This window comes from Gopherus flavomarginatus, chromosome 1, assembly GCF_025201925.1.
Source record: "Gopherus flavomarginatus isolate rGopFla2 chromosome 1, rGopFla2.mat.asm, whole genome shotgun sequence".
Lineage (NCBI taxonomy): Eukaryota > Metazoa > Chordata > Testudines > Testudinidae > Gopherus > Gopherus flavomarginatus.
In genome coordinates, this window is record NC_066617.1 from 87,930,626 (window position 1) to 87,949,916 (window position 19,291).

General features: G+C 40.5%; 1 protein-coding gene across 1 annotated transcript in view; it reads right to left on the bottom strand.

Moving 5' to 3' along the window:
* The window catches only part of NDUFA12 (NADH:ubiquinone oxidoreductase subunit A12), a 39,194-nt gene that overhangs the window by 5,624 nt on the left and 14,279 nt on the right, over nucleotides 1-19,291 (bottom strand). Inside the window, exons 2-3 of the mRNA XM_050935963.1 lie at nucleotides 14,863-14,945; nucleotides 10,792-10,879 (exon numbers count right to left, since the gene is read on the bottom strand). Of these exons, the coding sequence (XP_050791920.1) occupies nucleotides 10,792-10,879; nucleotides 14,863-14,945 (171 nt within the window). The remainder of the gene's footprint in view (nucleotides 1-10,791; nucleotides 10,880-14,862; nucleotides 14,946-19,291) is intronic.

The window sequence follows — 19,291 nt, forward strand, 5'->3', positions numbered from 1 at the left end:
CTGAACTTCGTTTCATGTTTTTCTCTCCTTACTGCCATATTTAGTGTATATGAACTTGTGGACAGAGTTAATTAGGTTGTATTGAATAAAACACCACATTATTATTTCAGTACTCTATCATGGTCAGATAAAGAGGGGAAGAAAAAAAATAAAAGGACTCCACCATTCTTTCTGGAATCACAAGCAAAATAATTGCGCCCAGGTATGGCAGTTCCTGAATTATGTCACAGGAAAGGAACTGTCAAGTTTTCATCTGATAGCTCTCCAACATCAGTACCTTTCAAAAATTTTTCATTTTTCAGCTCTGCTGACAATGGTAAGCGTACAGTCATCGTAGAAGTCACACTGTTTTTAACCTAATGTGATGAGTAATAACCCCTAAGAATATTATAATTAACAAAATATTTTTCAGTTTATTTACTTTGCATCTAACAGTGTTGTGTGTCACTTTTCTTTTCTTGAACAGCTTTGTGGGAATTTTGCATAGCCACAGGTGAAAAAAGTGATTGGAATGTAGTTGTAAAACCACAAATATTGGTAGAGAGCCTTGGACAGGTCGAGTACAAGAAACCTACTTTAGTTCATTTTAAAGTGACTAGATTTCAAGCTGACAGTGTCACTTAAAAGTTGCATAGTGTCTAACATTTGCATTTGTATGTGTGAGAGATATGCATACTTTTTAATAGTCTGATAGACTATTCCATGAGTTTATTAACTCAGTCCACAGAAAACCTGTGAGTTTTGCCCTATTCCTGAGCTTCACTTTACTGCAATGTTCCTTTAATCAAGGACTAAATCAGTAAAATCTTTTAAAAATATATTAAATATATTTAAAAATAATTAAATCTCTACTAGGCTACCTGGATATTTGGAAATATTGGAAGCTCAACATGAAACTTTTACAGTTCAAATTTAACACTTAAGTTCAATGATTTAAAAACCCATACCATAATGGACTTTCTGCTTGGAAGTATAAAGAAAAACATTAGCCCTCAAAAAGACACCAGCACTGTGCAGTTATAGAAGAAGAACTGAAGCACAAACAGTTATTTCTACAAGCTGTTTTGAAAGCTCAATTATCTTATTCAGTACATTTTTGTTTAAAGGTATTATAACCAATCACTGCAGTTTTCCTTTGAAAGCCCAGTCATGAAACCTATACAAGTAAGTCCAAAATGACACACTATTTTGTGTTTAGATGACTAATTCTGTTGTCTCAGGCAAGGCTTTTACTTTAATGGTATCCCTTAGGCTAATCTGTGGAAAATAACCCACCCTGTTTATTTTGGGAAGACCTCTCCTCAAATAATCTTTTGAAATACAAAAGTCTTGCACACTCTATTTCCAGAAGCTCAAGGAAAAAACTCTTTATGAACTACAATGGACAATGTACCCCAGATGTAGCCAGATTTCTGTTCAAATTCTTTCCTGATGGGTTTTCTACATGAAACAATATAAAAGGACCAAGAAATGACTAATCACTTTAAACCTGCATTAGAAATGGATAAGTTAAGGGGAAGAGGGAGATACAAGAGGGAAAACAGAAGCTTTTAAAAAGCTGAGATAGCTCCCTGAAACATACTAGAAGAGAAGCAGCATACTGCAGAGCAGCCTAGGGCTAGTCAAGCCTCTAGACCTCTGCTTAGATTAATTAAGGATGAAAGAGAAACAGATATTTGAAGAGCTAAAAACAGTCAAGTTTCCCCAATATCAGGTAGCACTTCTTTTAAATTTTAAAAGAACATAGAATAAATATTTAAAAATTAAGGATAGTTCAAAGTGAAGCCACAAGAGGTAAGAGCCAAGTACGCAACATACAAGTGATCAAACAGGAATTAAGACTACATAACACTGATATAGTACTTGTGACTGCAAGGCTGAGATACCACCCACATGGGTTCAAAAGACCATGCCATTTTTCTCAAGAAATTAAATAAAACTAACAATGACTGGGCATTTAATGCAATTCTGCAGTAAGATAAAAGAGCAGCTAGCTGTTTATTAAAGCCAATGTGTGAATCATATTTACAATGCATTAATAAAACTTAAATATTGTAATGGAGGGTGTCATAAACAGATAAGAAAAGTTAATAGTACAGAAGTACTTTATATCTCTTTGCCTGGAAGGGGTTAACAAGAACAGTGAGCCTGGCTGTCACCTGACAAGAGGACCAATCAGAGGACAGGATACTTTCAAATCTTGAGGGAGGGAAGTTTTTGTGCTGTGCTGTTGGTTTTTGGTTGTTGTTCACTCTGGGGGCTCAGAGGGATCAGACGTGCAACCAGGTTTCTCTCCAATCTCTCCAATACAGGCTCTTATACGTTCAGACTAGTGAGTACTAGGTAGATAAAGCGAGTTAGGCTTATGGTTGTTTTCATATTTTACAAATGTGTATTTGGTTGGAAGAAGTTCAAATGTGTATTTGGCTGAAAGGAGTTCAAATTGGTATTTTGCTGAAAAGATTTTAATTTGTACTTGTATACTTAGGCTGGAAGAGTATTCCCAGTGTCTATAGCTGAAAGACCCTGTACCTATTCCATTTTAAATTTACAAAGATCATTTTTACTGTTTTTCTCTCTTTAATTAAAAGCTTTTCTTGTTTAAGAACCTATTTTTTTTTTAATTCTGGTGAGATCCCAGGGGACTGGGTCTGGATTCACCAGGGAATTGGTGGGGAGAAAGGAGGGAAGAGGGAGAGAGAGGCTGATTTCTCTCTGTGCCAGGATTACTTTCTCTCAGGAAGAATCTGGGAGGGGAACAGAGAAGGAGGGGGAAAGGTGCATTTTCCTCTCTGTTTCAGGATTCAAGGGGTTTGAATCACAGTGGTCTTCCAGGGTAACCCAGGGAGGGGAAGTCTGGGAGAGGCAACGGTGAAGGAAAGAGTTTACTTTCCTTGTGTTAAGATCCAGAGGGTCTGGGTCTTGGGGGTCCCCGGGCCAGGTCTTGGGGGGACCAGAGTGTACCAGGCACTGGAATTCCTGGTTGGTGGCAGCGCTACAGGTTCTAAGCTGGTAATTGAGCTTAGAGGAATTCATGCTGGTACCCCATCTTTTGGACGCTAAGGTTCAGAGTGGGGAATTATATCATGACAGAGGGCAAATCAGGGTTTTAATTTTTGATTACTGTGAAAGGGGATAGAAGAGAGATCATCTCCAATTACTCTTTCCTGTTTTTGCACAATTATAGGAGACAAGAACAGAGAGAAATGAAACTGACACCACATTTATTTCTGTTAGGATTAACTGATGATGGCTTCTGTCTGCACTTACCATTTTTTCCCCCTCCTTGTTTCCATTTTCCTTTCACTTCTGTTGTGCTGGCAGAAGCTACTATTCTATTATACAGTAATAAGGTGGTAACCATGGCAGCTAATAGGACTGCAGTAGAGTCAGATTCAGTCACAAAACATGGTTTTTTTGTGTGGAACTAGTGAATGGATGAAACTCCACAGTTCCTATTTTGGAAAAAATATATTTTTCATTCTTTGACATTTCTCTCCCATCCCTTGTTTTATCATTGTTTTCTGGAAGACTCCAGCAGCAACAGCTGTTTTACAGCAAAGTAGCAATTCCTCATGTTTCTGAAGTAAGGGTTCTTTCATCAGAAGTTTGAGGAGCAGAGCAAGAGTACAGACAGGTTCATACTGTGTGTATATTATGAAGAATTAATTCTGGGGAGGGGGAGGAGGGGCAATGGGAGAGAAAGTGGGAAAAGAGGAGGTAACAGAAAGGTCTTTGAGATGTGTGGTCCCAGCTAAAAACGAGCAAGCTTTAAGGTCTTCTGGTGACTTGCAGAAAGCAATTCCATAACTCAGTGAAGAAATCAGTCAACTGACATTCAGATACAGTTTTTAAAATAAGCCAGATATATCAACTGACATTCAGGCACTCACAGGGTAGGTGTAATATTTAAATAAGAAAAACTCGAACACATCTACACTAAATAATTTAAGTCACATTTAGAAATTAGTCAAATGTATGTGCCTAGCCTATTTTTCTTAATTGGCCCATTTCTGGAATATATTTAGCCTATTTTAATTTGCTGGTTATATTTTGCTTTGCTGGTAAATCTGTGATAATCAAAGGTGCCTGTTATCAGCTCTAAAGTAAAATTATATGATTAATCCCAAGGAGGGTAATTTATATTAGCCTCAGAATCCCCATTTTGGCTGTAATTACAGTTTATACACACTAATATAAGAACAGCAACAACCTTTTGTACAATTAAAGTATAAACTTCATAAATAAATAAATCAATCATTCATTCATTCATTCAAGTAGTGGTAAACATTAAATACAGGCAATACCGTAGCTCTGTGATATTCTTTAAATATATGAAAGGCAAAGTGTACAAGTTTAAGCTAAATATGCTGACAGTAGCTGAGGAACAGGAAATATGTTGCTCTACCACATCAGTGGTTAGGTTCAGATAATACCACTGACCATCCAGGACAAGCAATCTTTAAATCATGCTTCCTGTATCTAGGAATAGAGATGTATAGACTACATGAGGCAGCAATACTCTACTGTAAACTTTTTTGCCTTCAGAAGATGCAATTACAGCTAATGAAAAGGCAAACTGAATGGCGTGGCCCAGTATGAAGGAGTAGATGGAAAGTCTAAAACTCAGCAAGATGATTTCCACACCCTCAAAAAAATGTATATAATGATTAGGACTGTGGATGAGGAAAAGACTACGCAATAATACTAGGCAATCCAATGTAATGAAAAAAAGAATTTATAGATCAAGAGATAGTAAAAAAGTATCTTCTATTACTTTTATTCAGAAACCCACAGAATGTTCAGCACATCAAAATGTGCCCTCAATTGAAAGTGAATTTTTTTACAAAAGAAAAACCAACACAATAGAATTATGAGTGAAGTTAGTGCTTGTGAAAGTAAGCAACAGATGGCACACACTTCAAACCAGCTTGGTATAAGCATGAACTCAACAAAATTGCCTACACTGCTCTGCCACTACACTTTAGTCCTTGTCTGCAATTCTCTAGTTACCCACTCACAGGCATTTCTTTCAACAAAGACCGACAATCTGCCTAATTAAGCAAGCAGTGGTTTTTGTGACATGCACAAATGGGGACTGGGGCAAGACCATCAAACTCATTTTCTCATGACCCATCACCTAACCCGTTGTGCAATTTAGCCCTCGACACAAAAGGTTCTCATTTCAGGGCAAATTTAATACAAGCATAAAACTTCAAAGCTGTAGTACCAATACAAGTTCTACACAGCTATAGAACCGTAATGAGACGTTTCAGAGCAGATATCATGGAGGTAACTAAGACATTTATACTTGTATGCCCATTGGAAACAACTGCCAGAATAAATTTAATTTTCAGGTTTGTCTAATAGGAATCCATTAAAAATAACATGTTCCGTTATAGTCATCGTAAGAGGTACCAACTGAGAGCAACCTTGTTGTCTTCACTAATCGCTATCCAGACAACATCTCATTTTAGACTAGACTACAAATATTGGTTCTTTGTACTCTTTAGTATGTTGGTAACAGTGCATGTTACTTATTTGAGTATTGAATAACAGTACTGAAGGAACAAGAAAAACAGAAAACTGAAAGTCATGTAAGCACAAGGATGACTCTTCTCAGCCAGAACATATTATGAATAGGTTAGGAAGCTGAATATTTGAGAGGAAAGATTATTCAGCCTAACTGGTGGTACCATTATATATGGGAGAAATTGCTAGCAAACGGAATAAAATAAAGATATTCTGGAATGTAGGTTTTCAAAACAATTTAGTTCTCATTGCTCTCTGCAGATGAAGCAGACATATATTTTGCTCTGCCGCAAATGAAATAGATGAAGTCCAACACAGAGCAGCACTAACAGTCCCAGAAAAGTCAGCAATGAATTTCTCAGTCCCGTTCTCCTTACAAGTCTCACTCATATTACTATGGCAGGATGCAGACGCACTGCTTAGCCCACAGCGAAGTTAGCACCAGTTTCCCCTTCCTTGCACAGGTGCTCATAAAAAGGTCAATTTGGTGACAGTAAAGATGAATGCCTTTGTGAATGCCAGGTTCAGACACAGCAGTAAAATGTTGGGTCCAGGCCAGGTTGCTCAGTCCAGTTCTGGTTCAGACCCGGGGCTTATAGGGATTCCCAGGCAATGCAGAGATTTGGCCCAAATAATATTCTTCTAAGAATTGTATTTCCCAGTAGAAGAAGAGAGAGCTACAGCCCTGGTCCTGTACTGTGATCTGCAAGGGCAGTTCACTGATTCTACACTGAGCACGAAGCAGAATCATGGTCTAAGTGAGAGAAATGAAGGTAATCATTGCACTCAGTAAGAGGCAGTGAACTGATGCTGGTTAAGGCACTGTGCCACCAGTCAAGGGCAGGGATGCAGGATCCTTTTTCCTTTGGGGGGGGGGGAAGAGATGGGAAAGAAACTTCAGCAAAGCTGCCTTCATAACTAAAAGGATCAGTATACCCAACAAGGTAAAGTACACACCAGTGTCATAAATGGATAGTTAAGAGTTAATGGAACAGAAGTACTTCATATCTCTTCTGCCTGTAAAGGGTTAACAAGATCAGTAAGCCAGGCTGTCACCTGACCAGAGGACCAATCAGAGGACAGGATACTTTCAAATCTTGAGGGAGGGAAGATTTTGTGTGTGCTGTTAGTTTTTGGTTGTTGTTCACTCTGGGGGCTCAGAGGGATCAGACGTGCAACCAGGTTTCTCTCCAATCTCTCTGATACAGGCTCTTATAAGTTCACACTAGTGAGTACTAGATAGATAAAGCGAGTTGGGCTTATGGTTGTTTTCTTTATTTGCAAATGTTTGTATTTGGTTGGAAGGAGTTTAAATTGGTATTTTGCTGAAAGATTTTAATTTGTACTTGTATACTTAGGTTGGAAGGGTATTCCCAGTGTCTATAGCTGAAAGACTCTGTACCTATTCCATTTTTTTAATTTACAAAGATAATTTTTACTGTTTTTTCTTTCTTTAATTAAAAGTTTCTTGTTTAAGAACCTGATTGTTTTTTTATTCTGGTGTGAGACCCCAGGGGACGGGGTCTGGATTCACCAGGGAATTGGTGGGGAGAAAGGAGGGAAGGGGGAGAGAGAGGCTAATTTCTCTGTGTTAGGATTACTGTCTCTCTCAGGGAGAGTCTGGGAGGGGGAAAGAGAAGGAGGAGGGAAGGTGCATTTTCCTCTCTGTTTAAGATTCAAGGAGTTTGAATCACAGTGATCTTCCAGGGTAATCCAGGGAGGGGAAGTCTGGGAGAGGCAACGGTGAGGGAAAGGGTTTACTTTCCTTGTGTTAAGATCCAGAGGGTCTGGATCTTGGGGGTCCCCAGGCAAGGTTTTGAGGGGACCAGAGTGTACCAGGCACTGGAATTCCTGGTTGGTGGCAGCACTACAGGTTCTAAGCTGGTAATTGAGCTTAGAGGAATTCATGCTGGTACCCCATCTTTTGGATGCTAAGGTTCAGAGTGGGGAATTATACCATGACAACCAGTAAATAAAAAAGTGAGATATACTAAAACTTTTGCTCACAGCAAAGCATTTATTAAACAGATGACCAAGAGTGGCCAACAACTGATTTATGCGCTAACAGGAAAACTACTTTTGGCCCATTTTTCAAAACCAACTACAGGATTTGAAATAGACAACTTTTATTTGCAGAAAAATTGCCCTCACGTTTGCAAATCCCAGAACATTATTTTCCATTTGTGATGCAGCTGATCAGAAATGTCTCAGATTATGGACTAAATGATCTAGCCTGAAATGTTGGTTTAATTGTTTTGTATTAAATGCAAAACTCTACATTAATACTGTACAATTTTATGGTGTAAATTTGTATTTCCAGACTTGTGATAAGGTTACAATAGAAACATTAACTCAAAACACTTTGGGCATAATATGTTAAGTATACAATTTAAATATTCTTACTAGTATTTTAAAATACTCCATATACACTGACTGAATTAATGTTGCTATTTGAATTTTCACTTTTCCCAACTTCGCATGTTCACATTTGAAAACTTAAAACTGCACTGTGTAAGTTCTTGCATTTAACTCTTCTTAAATTTTATTTTAAGATAGAAGAAAAAAATAGCAGTGACCTTATGGAGTTTAGCTGTATGACTGTGTTTTCCATTACTTCAATAAGGTTTAAAGCTCTTTTACTTGATATATACACAAAATACAATTACCCAACTGAAACCTAATAAAAAATTTATACTGTGTACATGGGAAATGAGTTTTTTCATCCAGCTTTCCCCACCCTACAAAATTTTAATGCAGCTATTCCTCAGGAGGTAACCACATACACAAAACTCAAATCATGCCAGAACACTCTGGAACAGTGTTCTGGGATTTTTAGGGTGAGCTAGTACAGCATACTGGTACTTTTGCTGGTCCTGGGCAAGGCAGCTCCTTTGCCTCACTAGCTGCAGAGCATTTTATGAGCCATCAGATGATGGTGCCGGAGCTAGGATGGGGCGCTCAGTGGCAAGAGAGTGGAGGGCACACCAGGGATGCTGCAGCCAAGACCAGACAGGGGAGCAAGGGCTGGAGCCACTATGGGCCTGGGGCAGATATATAGCTGGGCAGCAGGGATGCCTGGACAGCAGAGTTCCCAGGAGTAGGAGCTAGGCACAGGTAGAAAGGAGGTGGGGATGGGACAGGCTCTATGGGGAATCATCCTCAGCTCTCTGGGTCCTGACACAGCTACCCTACTGCCCCAATCTTACTCGCAACTCCCTAATGCCACTTTGAGGCCTTCCACTGCCCTGAGTTCAGTCACTTTATTTTTTTAAGGACTCAAGCACTAGCATATGCACAACTTTTTTAAAAATCAGTTTGGAGTCTCCATGCATACATAAATTCTCCTCAGCTTTTGACTGAATAGGGGATGAAAGAAGATGGAAGCCTGGAGAGTGGAGAGATTAAGTTTAAAGCTTAAGTTATTTGCCTATAGGCCCGAATCAGTGATAGGGTCCATATTGTGTTACCCAGAGTAAAAGAGCCATTCCTGCCCACTCTGACTTTCAGAGGCTCCTACATGTCCTAGAAGGCATTTAACAAGTTGGCTCCTGAACCTCTAAGCTCTCTCACATGGGAAACCTCCTTTACCTAAGCAGACCCTCCCGGAATTAAATGGAGTTCTGTTTGGGCATGGTGGTCTCCCTTATGGAGCAACCTGCAGGACCAGGGCCTTAACATGTGCATAGGGGTCTGACTGTATGGACCAGCTTGAGGACTGGGGCCTTAACCTGAGTCTCAGTACACCCAGTAGTAGTATCAACTCTTCCATGTCACTTCAGTTATCACTAGTTCAAGAGTGGCCAATCTGTGGCTCTTCAGAAGTTAATACAGGTCTGTCGCATCTTAGGCGGGGGTTCCGTTTCGCGGTTATCGCATAAAGCAAACACAGCGTATGGTCAAAATCCCAAGCCCTTTAAATCCTGCCCGCAGCTCCGGCGGCGGGGCCGGGGGGGGAGGGCATTTAAAGGGCCGGTGGAGACCTTTAAACGCCCTCCGGTCCTGCTGCTGGAGCTGTGGGCGGGATTTAAGGGGCTCCCTCCCCCTGCCCATCCGCCGGAGTTGCAGGTAGGATTTAAATGGCTCCGCCAAGCTTCCCGCCACGGTGGGGAGCCCAGTGGAGCCCTTTAAATGCCCCCCGGTCCCACCGCCGGAGTTGCGGATGGGATTTAAAGGGCTCCCCCTCCCCTGCCCAGCTGCCAAAGCTGCAGGCAGGATTTAAAGGGCTCCACCAGGCTTCCCGCTGTGGTGGGGAGCCCGGAGGAGCCCTTTAAATCCTGCCCGCAGCTTTGACAGCTGGGCTGGGGCTGGCATTTAAAGGGCCCAAAGCTCTATGGTGGCTGGAGCTTCAGGCCCTTTAGTTCGCTCCAGGGGCTACCAGCCACCTCTGCAGCTGGGAGCCCCCTGGGTGATTTAAAGGCCCTGGGAGTCCCAGTCACAGCTGGTGCCCCAGGACCTTTAAATCTTGAGGCCATGCCCCCTCCTGGACTCCAGGCCTTTCAGCATAAAGCTGAAATCGCACATGTTAAATGCGCGTAAGTTGCAAGAGACCTGTATGCAGCTCCTTGTATAGGTACCAACTCCAGGGCTGGAGCTACAAGCACCAACTTTCCAATGTGCTGGCGGGTGCTCACTGCTCAACTCCTGGCTCTGCCCCCACTCCACCCCTTCCTACCCCCTCCCCTGAGCCTGCCATGCCCTTGCTCCTCCTGCCCCCAAGCCTCCTGCACACCATGAAACAGCTGATTGGGAGGTGCGGGGAGGGAGAGGGAGATGCTGATTGGTGGGGCTGCTAGTGGGTGGGAGGCTCTGGGAGCAGGGTGGGGGGGACACGGTAGTGTGCTGATGGGGGGCTGCTGACATATTACTGTGGCTCTCTGGCAATGTACGTTGGTAAATTCCAGCTCCTTCTCAGGCTCAGGTTGGCCACCCCTGCACTAGTTATTTCAGTTGCAATCACATGTGCCCTCTTGATACTTCTGGTTCCTGTCAGAGCCATAACCTTGCATGTTTGGGGATCCACAGTTCTGGAGGGCTAAGACGACTGGGGACATGGCTGGGTTCATGAAGGGAGACCCTTTTTCTAAAGAAACAGTCTCCTGGGAACTCAGTAGTGCCACTCCCTTTGTGCTTTCAAACCCATAAACTAAGAAGTTTTCTAACTAAAAATAAAAATCTGGCCAGAAGGACTTTCACGAAGAATTTGCAATATGCAATCATATAACAAACACAAAAAGATTATTATTAGACTAGTTGGTTTACCATTCTGGTGGCACCATGCTTCCATCCAATTCCCAGAATGTATTTTTGCCGTTCATTTCAGTAGTATATTCAACCCATCTATGTCGACCTTAAATTTGACAAACAACACTGAATTAGCTAAAAATAATTATTCTCAAAATAAAAAATGAAAGATAATTATAGTTAAAAGTTCAATAGCATGTTGTACAGATATAACCCCAATTCACCAGTGGCAATATTTTATTTTTGCTCAATGGCACCATCACTTTTTACAGAGCATTGTGTATGCACAGATGAAGTCTTAATTAATGCAAAGTGTCATGATACATATGGACACTGCAATCTGACCCTCACATGATAACGTAAGTTCATTTCTGATAGCAAAACCTACACCATACTCTCTCCTTACTTCTTCAGGTTTGCCATGCCAGGAAATAGCATAGTTCTTCTCCCTTATAAAGCCTGTGTGTAAGAGCCAAGTTTCCAGAAGAGCTGCAATATCAATTCTGAAACATGCAAACTCATTACTCAACACCACCATTTTCCTCAAATCAGAATTCAAATCAAAGTCAAATCCAGGGCTCAAAGTCCAAATATTCCGGCAAGCAATTCTGTTTATAAAAACAGCTGAGCCAGGGCTCATTTGCCTCACCTTTTCTAGAGCCACTCTCACATGAGACAAGCAGGCCATCCTTAAACAGAGCTGCTTGGAAATCTTGGTAGCTGCTCCAGGGCCTTCATGTTTCTCTCAGATCCCTGAGACCATCTTGCCAAGACTTTCAGCGCATACACTTAAGCAAAGTTATGGAGGAGTGGAGGCTGCCATAGACATGTCTCCTTTAGACTAGAGCCAGAAACCAAACGTCACAGTGAGTCTGGACATTCAGTGACACAGAGGTTGTAGCTTCCGCCAGAGAGCAACCTACATAGAGCTGCTAACAACCTATTGTTTCAGCGTGAGCATCATTTCTGTTTATTATTTGCTTATTTTTGCTAATAAACATTATTTACCATTATGAACACAAGTTCTGGGATTAATATAGATGTATATTTTTACACAACCATATTAACCTTTTATTTTTCTGGATTTTCTGCACATAAGAGTTATTTCCACTGACATTGTATTTATTTCCAATTTATTTTTAAATGGGTGAAACTGGAGCTCTTACAAGTGAATGACTAATAGCTAGGGCCCTACCAAATTCACAGCCATGAAAAATGTGTCACAGACCGTGAAATCTGGTCTTGTGTGTGCTTTTACCCTATACTACATAGATTTCACAGGGGAGACCAGCATTTCTCAAATTGGAGGTCCTGACCCAAAAAGGAGTTGCAGAGGAGTCACAAGTTATTTTAGGGGCATCAGTATTGCCACCCTTACTTCTGCGCTGCCTTCAGCTCTGGATGTCTGAAGAGCAGCAGCTGTTAGCTGGGCACCCAGCTCTGAAGGCAGCGCCCTGCCAGCAGCAGCAGCACAGAAGTAAGGGTGGCAATACCACACCATGCCACTGTTACTTCTGTGCTGCTGCCTTCAGAGCTGGGCAGTCAGAGAGTGGTGACTGCTGACTGAGGGCCCAGCTCTGCAGGCAGCAGCATGAAGTAAGGGTGGCAATACCATACCATGCCATCCTTACTTCTGTACTGCTGCTGGCGGCAGCTCTGTCTTCAGCGGTAGACTCCCAGCCACTGCTCTCCTATTAAAAAAGGATAAAAACATAAGCCAGAATATATAAATCAAAATACACATCTATTTCGTACATGAACAAAATATCTACAATTGAGTCCTATTACCTTATACAGTAACAATCTGGATAGAACACATATAGTGCACTACCAATAAAACAATGACAAAACACAGGGAAGACTCGTTTACCTACCACTATCAAAAGCACAGCAACAATTTTTTTTTTCAAATTGGTACTAAAACTATGAGAGAGATTCTAGCTATTGTGTGTTTCTAACATGACTTCAAAAAATTAAAATTTTATTTCAAAATTTTCAGTAAACATCTACAAACCTATAGGGCAAGGTGGTCATTAACTTTAACAACTGATGAATATTTTTCAGGAAAAAGAAAAAAAACTTTAATGGTATCAGGAGCCAATGCAAAGTAAACTAGCTTACTCAGTCCGTTCTATCATATTCCTCCTTCTAGAAGAGATACTCCAGTTAGTGACCCTAAAGCAGGAATAATTTTGGCCCCACCAACATATACTAAAAAAGTGAATGCAGGTCCCCTGAGCTGGTTAGGATGAGCCACAGGCAGGTTTTGCAGCTGCCAGGGAAGGAAGTGATAGAATATGCCTTCTCTGGCTGCAGTCCCACAAACCTGCCTGTGCTTGGTGCTCAGCCTTTCCAATGCTTCCTTCTGGGCCTACAGCCCCAGAAGCCTATCTGTGCACAGGGACCGCACAGGAGGTAGTGCACCATGTGCTGGGAGGGGAGGCTGTGGGGAGGACAGTAATGGGGAGAGGAGCTGCAGACCAGATGCTAGAGCTGCATGGTACCTCTCCCTGTGCTCACTGGGCTGCACCCAAAGAAGGAAGAGCTGTGATGTGCTGAGCCCCAAACTCGGGAGAGTACAAGGAGCAGTATTGTGCAGCTCTGTGGGACCCTGGTGCCTCCACTCCCTGTAGAAAGCCCTGGCATCTGAGCTGCAGCACTACTCCCTGCTACTGCCTTCATGCAGGCAAGTTTGCAGGGCTGCAGCCAGCGAAGGAATGCACACCCCTGGCTGCAAGCCCCTGCCAGCTAATGGCAACTCTTTGCTGGCAAACGAGGGGTTGCTAATTGTCTACACTAGAGAGTTTTTAACTCACATTAATTGATTGTCAATCACCCCGGGTAAACCACCTGCATTTGCACTTAGAACAAGTGTTTGTAAATGTCAGGACACTTTACAAATACATTAGCTAACAAGCGAACTGGCACCAAATCAAGAACTCTACTGTAGACAAACCTACACACTCCCGTACATCTATGATACACAAAAAGGGAACCCAACCATCATGAGACTAAGCTAGCTACTGCTTTTTTTTTTGTGGGGGGGGGGCTCTCAACATAGCAATGGGCTGGAACTACGGGGGAAGATGACAGGGCATTTGCCCCAGGTTTTCTGAGTCCAGAGAGCTATCTGAAACAAGGGTGATCAGATGTCCCAATTTTATAGGGAAAGTCCCGGTATTTGGGGCTTCTTCTTACATAGGCACCTATTACGCCTAACCTCTGTCCTGATTTTTCACACTTGTTATCTGGTCAGCCTATCCGAAACCTTAGGGAGCTCATCAAAAGCCACTCCTCTCCCAAAAACCTCAATATGCAGTCCTAAAAAAGCCTATTTTGGCTTCTTTGGGGAAGAGGATTCTACCGAGGCTGTGCATGGGAAGACAATTGGACTGTTTGCACTTAAGGAGGTTTCATAAACCTCCTGGGTGTTTAGGAAACCGATGCTTACAAGAGGTGGATTTTTACCCTTCCTCCCACAAACCTCCTAAGACTCACCAGGGTACTGATGTACCTTACCTAAGCAGAGCCCTAACTCCTATGCCTCTCCAAGAGGTTCCCAAAAGATAAAATCTCTTCTAAGAAGGAAAGTCTAGGAGGTACACAGGCACCTGGGTCTCCTTCTGCAGATCTCAGAGAAATGAAGAGGAAAGGAGAATGCCTACTCCTTTCCATAATCCCAAATTATGACTATTTTTAAATAAAAATATTCCCAAATTAAAAAAAAAAAAAAGGTTAATGAGAAGTCAAAGTTGAGAATGTACATATCAGTACCTTAAGGATAAAAATTCTTAAGGGAATGGAAAAACACCATTAAAAAGACAATGTTCACAGTTAAAATTAAATAAGAAACCCAATCATTTTAAAACAATGGAAACTCACAGTTCAAGTATCCCAATTAGCTTAAATCTGCCAATGATGATGCCAACTTCACCTTCTTTACAAAGTTTTTGAATTAGGGGAGTGGTCTCCAAAATACATGCAAATCATGCATAAGGAAACCAGGCAATCAATTTCATTTCTATTTCACCAGCAGAATTTAGATAAACCATATGAAGTTACTAGGATATTCAGGTTTAGTATACTTACCAAAAAAATTCTTTTTGTCTTCATAGTATTTGTTTCCATATTTGTCAACACCTACTAGAGTACCGACCTTCAAATCATTGACCCTGTGAATTCCCAAGACAGTCATTTCAGTTGGAAGGAATTACAAACATCATCATCTTTTATTAGAATACAGTAAAAATAGTTTACAATTAGGTGAATTTAGAACACCCATTTACACTGTGAAGTACCTTTAAAATAGAATGATCCCAAAGCACATCAGCAACTCAAACTGATAGTTTGCAGGATCTGGCCTGTAGTCTATTTCATAAGTAGTCTTTAATCATAGGAATAATCCCACTGACTTCCACAGGAAGAGTTGTAAGTAAGGTTTTGCAGGACTATACCGTCTATTAGAATGCAGGAATTACTTTACCATCCATTACAGTGTAGCCAACTCTGACACAATTCCACTGCTACACAGCAATACTACACAACATTTTAGGAGGACATGAAAAATACTGTATCTACCTGAAGCTGTAAGGGTTGTAGCAGAGTTTGAATATAGCAAAGACACTAGGGTTCATTTTCCATGTCTTATGAAAACTACCATGGGCTCTTTAATAGCCACAACTGACCAAGACACTGGTTTCAAATCTCATCATGAAAGTACATTTTACCAGCATAGTAATACTTAAGTGAATGCAGGGCTTGCATACTGTTCAGATCAAAATCATAAACACGAGTTAAATAGTTTGGGACATGCCTTCACTGATTATTTCCTCTTTACGACAATCACTTACACTTTCTATAATAAGACCTGGTTCTCAGTGGTTTAAAACTCTGCCAAACTAACCGTATGGGCTGATGTTTTCCAAGCAAGGAGTCTGCCTTACAGAATTTTTTGGAAAAATTCATCAAAAACAGCTCACGCATTTTTCAGAAGAATTACGGAAAAATAGGATTTTCCCGATTTCAAAAAATCTCAAATGTTTAATTGAGAAGCTCTATGCTTTGGAGCAAGGACTTGAAATTTGGCAGGGGTATGCGTTCTGTCATACTAGTGAATATTCACTCTATTTTGGTTAAGTTGTAAGCCTCTGAAAAATCTTAAATTCACACATATGCAGTAGAGATTTGCTAGACTTTGGTAGCTAAATTCTACAAAGATTCCATTTGCTTGGAGTATGCTCCAGCCAAAGGCTGAGCAGAACTTTCTATGTAAATGCTTCCTGCAGTCAGGAGCTACTATGGTGACAAGTACAGAAACTGAGAACAGGGAGATTCTCTCCAGTGCTCTCACTGCTCCAGTGCTGGTACCTAGGCAGCAAGGAGGATGAAACAGCCTGACTGGAATACAGAGGAAACAAGAACCAGGTCCGTGGAGTGGTGGCAAGGGCGAAGAAGACACCAAGACAACACAGGTTGGAGGGACCAGAAGCAGAAGTGTCTGTGCGCAGGGTGGCCAAGTATGTCTGTAACCACTAGGGACCACTCCCCTCAGAATGTGGAGCAGAACCCAAGATGAAAAATTCTTCTGCTGTCAGCAAATAGCTGTGAAATCCACTGGAAAAATGTCTGCTTCAACTCGCCCTACTAGCTTCCCCACACATACTGTTATCAGTTAGTCTGGTACCTCAAGTAGCAGAAGTCTGTGCTGTAGGTCTATGATATAATCTTTAATTACATGATAAAATGCAGTGACATGCAAAATGGTGGGAAAAAAGTTAAAGGTATTGATATAAACTTCAATGGAAAGTAGTTGGCTTCCAAGTGAAGATGAAGTGATTTATATTCTATATTAAATTATATGACCTGGTCTAAGGAAAATGCATCTACTTTTTAATTGTTTATGTGTTAAAGCAGAGATAATGTTGTATCATGTTAAGAATGACTGGCATCGAACTGTAACTTGATGTGTTCCGTCATGGAAACAGTGAGTTCTAGTGAACCAAGCACAGAACTGGGAGCCAAAAGCTCCTAAACTCTAGTCCCATCTCTGTCACTGTCTCATTGTGCTGCCTGGAAAACAATCTTAGCCTCTACGGACCCATTCACAGTAAGAAAATACACTGGTGCTGACAATGATTGTCAGAATTAGGTACTCCCAATTGCTGTTAAATGGTTTAGTTATTAGGTTTTGTCCCATCTTCATATTCACAGTATTGTTCCAGAACATGTGAAAACATGGTGACTATCACCTTTTCCATAACTTTGTTGAAAAACTTCACACTTTTAACCCAAGAAAATCTTCAGAACTGGTTCACTGAATTTTTCCATATGCAGTGCATAAGAATTAATTGATTTACGTGGAATTACGTCTGGGATTAGTCTGGGCTACAATTACCAACTTTTATTGTAATTGCCACAAGCCTATTCAGCCTTCTCTTCAACTGAAGCAGCAACTCTGTGAGGGCAGAATTGGGTCCTTAAATACTTTAAACTAAGGTTAAAGCGACAATTTCATTTTTCTGTCTAAAAGTTTCTTGCCCTTTTCAAGATGACAATAGTTGCTATCTGACATACTTGGAAGTCTGTATTGTCCAGGAAGTGAGAAAATGTATGGCAGTCAGTGAAAAAGGGATCCCAAAGGTTTAATACAATTCATTACTAGGACCACCAGGAGTTGCCATTAGGGAGATCCACTATTAGACTTTTCCTGTGACATTTCAAGGCACCTAGTTTTCATTTTAAGATTTTTAGAGTATTTATTTATATATATGCAATGTTTTGATTTATACGAAACTTTGTTCTCAAAAAGTTGGAGAATGCAGTCATTTTGCTTTGTGCTGTAGTTGCTGACGCTGAAGGTGTATGGAAGGATTGATTTAATCTGGTTAATTTTTTAACCTACTATATTAGCAAATTCAAAGAAACTGTGTTGTGCATAGTACAGTGCTATTTGAGAGTTTATTCACAAACAAAGCTTTCTGTTATAGCTGTTTTAGGTGGTGCTTGTAAAACACAGGAAATAAAATTTCAGACTGAAGTGTGCTTTTAAACGGACAGTATCACTTTAAGGAACTTTCTGCATTTTATTTAGCTGAACAATAAGCTTCAGGAGCCTGGTGAGATTTTTTTTTTAAATCAGCAATAGATTATAGAAATATACAACTAACTGTTGAGTGGAAAGGAGTAATTTTGGATTTAAAATGGTAAATTATCATTTTATTACATGTTTATCATCAAAAACTGAAAATTGCAGTGAGACAATATCTAAAATGGCATTCAGAGTTCAATAGATGATCAGGCATATCCAGAGGGAACAAATTTTATGTTTAATAGAAGGATACCATGATGTGTTTTCCCACATGCAGTGACATACCACTCCCTTTAAATTGAACATTTTTAGTTTCCTCTTATCTTTGAATGCTGCTAAAGAGAATCACAAAAAAAGCTTTCATGTTTATAGGCTGTAAAACACCACACACTAATAAAGTATCATCAAGAATCAGACATGCAGGACATATGCTGAAGCAGCTTAATTCTTTTAATTAGCATTGAACTGCCTCAAAAAAATCTTTCAAATATTTCACCTGACTCAGTTCAGCCTTTTGTTCACAGAAGAGAAAAATTTCATGATATAATTTTTCTTTTTAATCTTCTAGATTTACACCTTTGATTTACCGATCCAATACATAGACCAAAAGGATAAAAGTATGCTGCAAGAAGGTCAGAAATAGGACCCTACATGGCAAATGGATTTTTCTATAGCACACAGTCCCTGTTGAAACAACGTCCAACAGTTGGGGGTTGTTTGCTAAACTCTGTTACTTTTATGCAATTAAATGTTTCCTATGTCTGTTCGAAGTATGCCACTTTCTATATTCTCCAGAGAGCTTTACAAGACAACTGAGCCAAATTTACCAGACTAAAATACCTATTTAAAGGCCTGCCTCTATCAATTAGTACTTTAAATTTAAGGTTATGCTTCCACTTAAGAGCACAGGATTCGGATGAAAAAAATTAGCTTCTTTTAATACACATACAAAATAGGAAAATTTGTCTGTGGTTATCTGAAAGATTCCTTTCTTGAAGTAATAATATCCACAAATCTGTTACCATCAGTTCTTCAGCCTGTTTGCAGCTTGGTGGCAGAAGCAGAGCTGTCAGTTATTAGCACAGGGGAATGCCCTGCCCCTGAAGTTTCCTCCAGGTGAGATAATTTTCACAATCAGAATAATTCAAATCTACTTTCCCCAATTAAAAATTGTATTAAATATACTTTGAGGAGGAAAAAAATTCTTCTGCTTCAGGGGATGGTAAATTCCACCTGTCAACAAATCCAAGTCTTTGGATGTCAATTTCCATCTTTGTTCTCATGATCCATTTGCCTCCAAGTTGGCTTGATCCGTGGATCTTATTATTCAAAGAAAGGAAATTTTAAGGTAAGCATGAATAAAGTTTCCAATTCTTTATGCTAAGGTCCATAGATCAATTTCAATAGTATTTTTATAGCAATGTGTCTCCG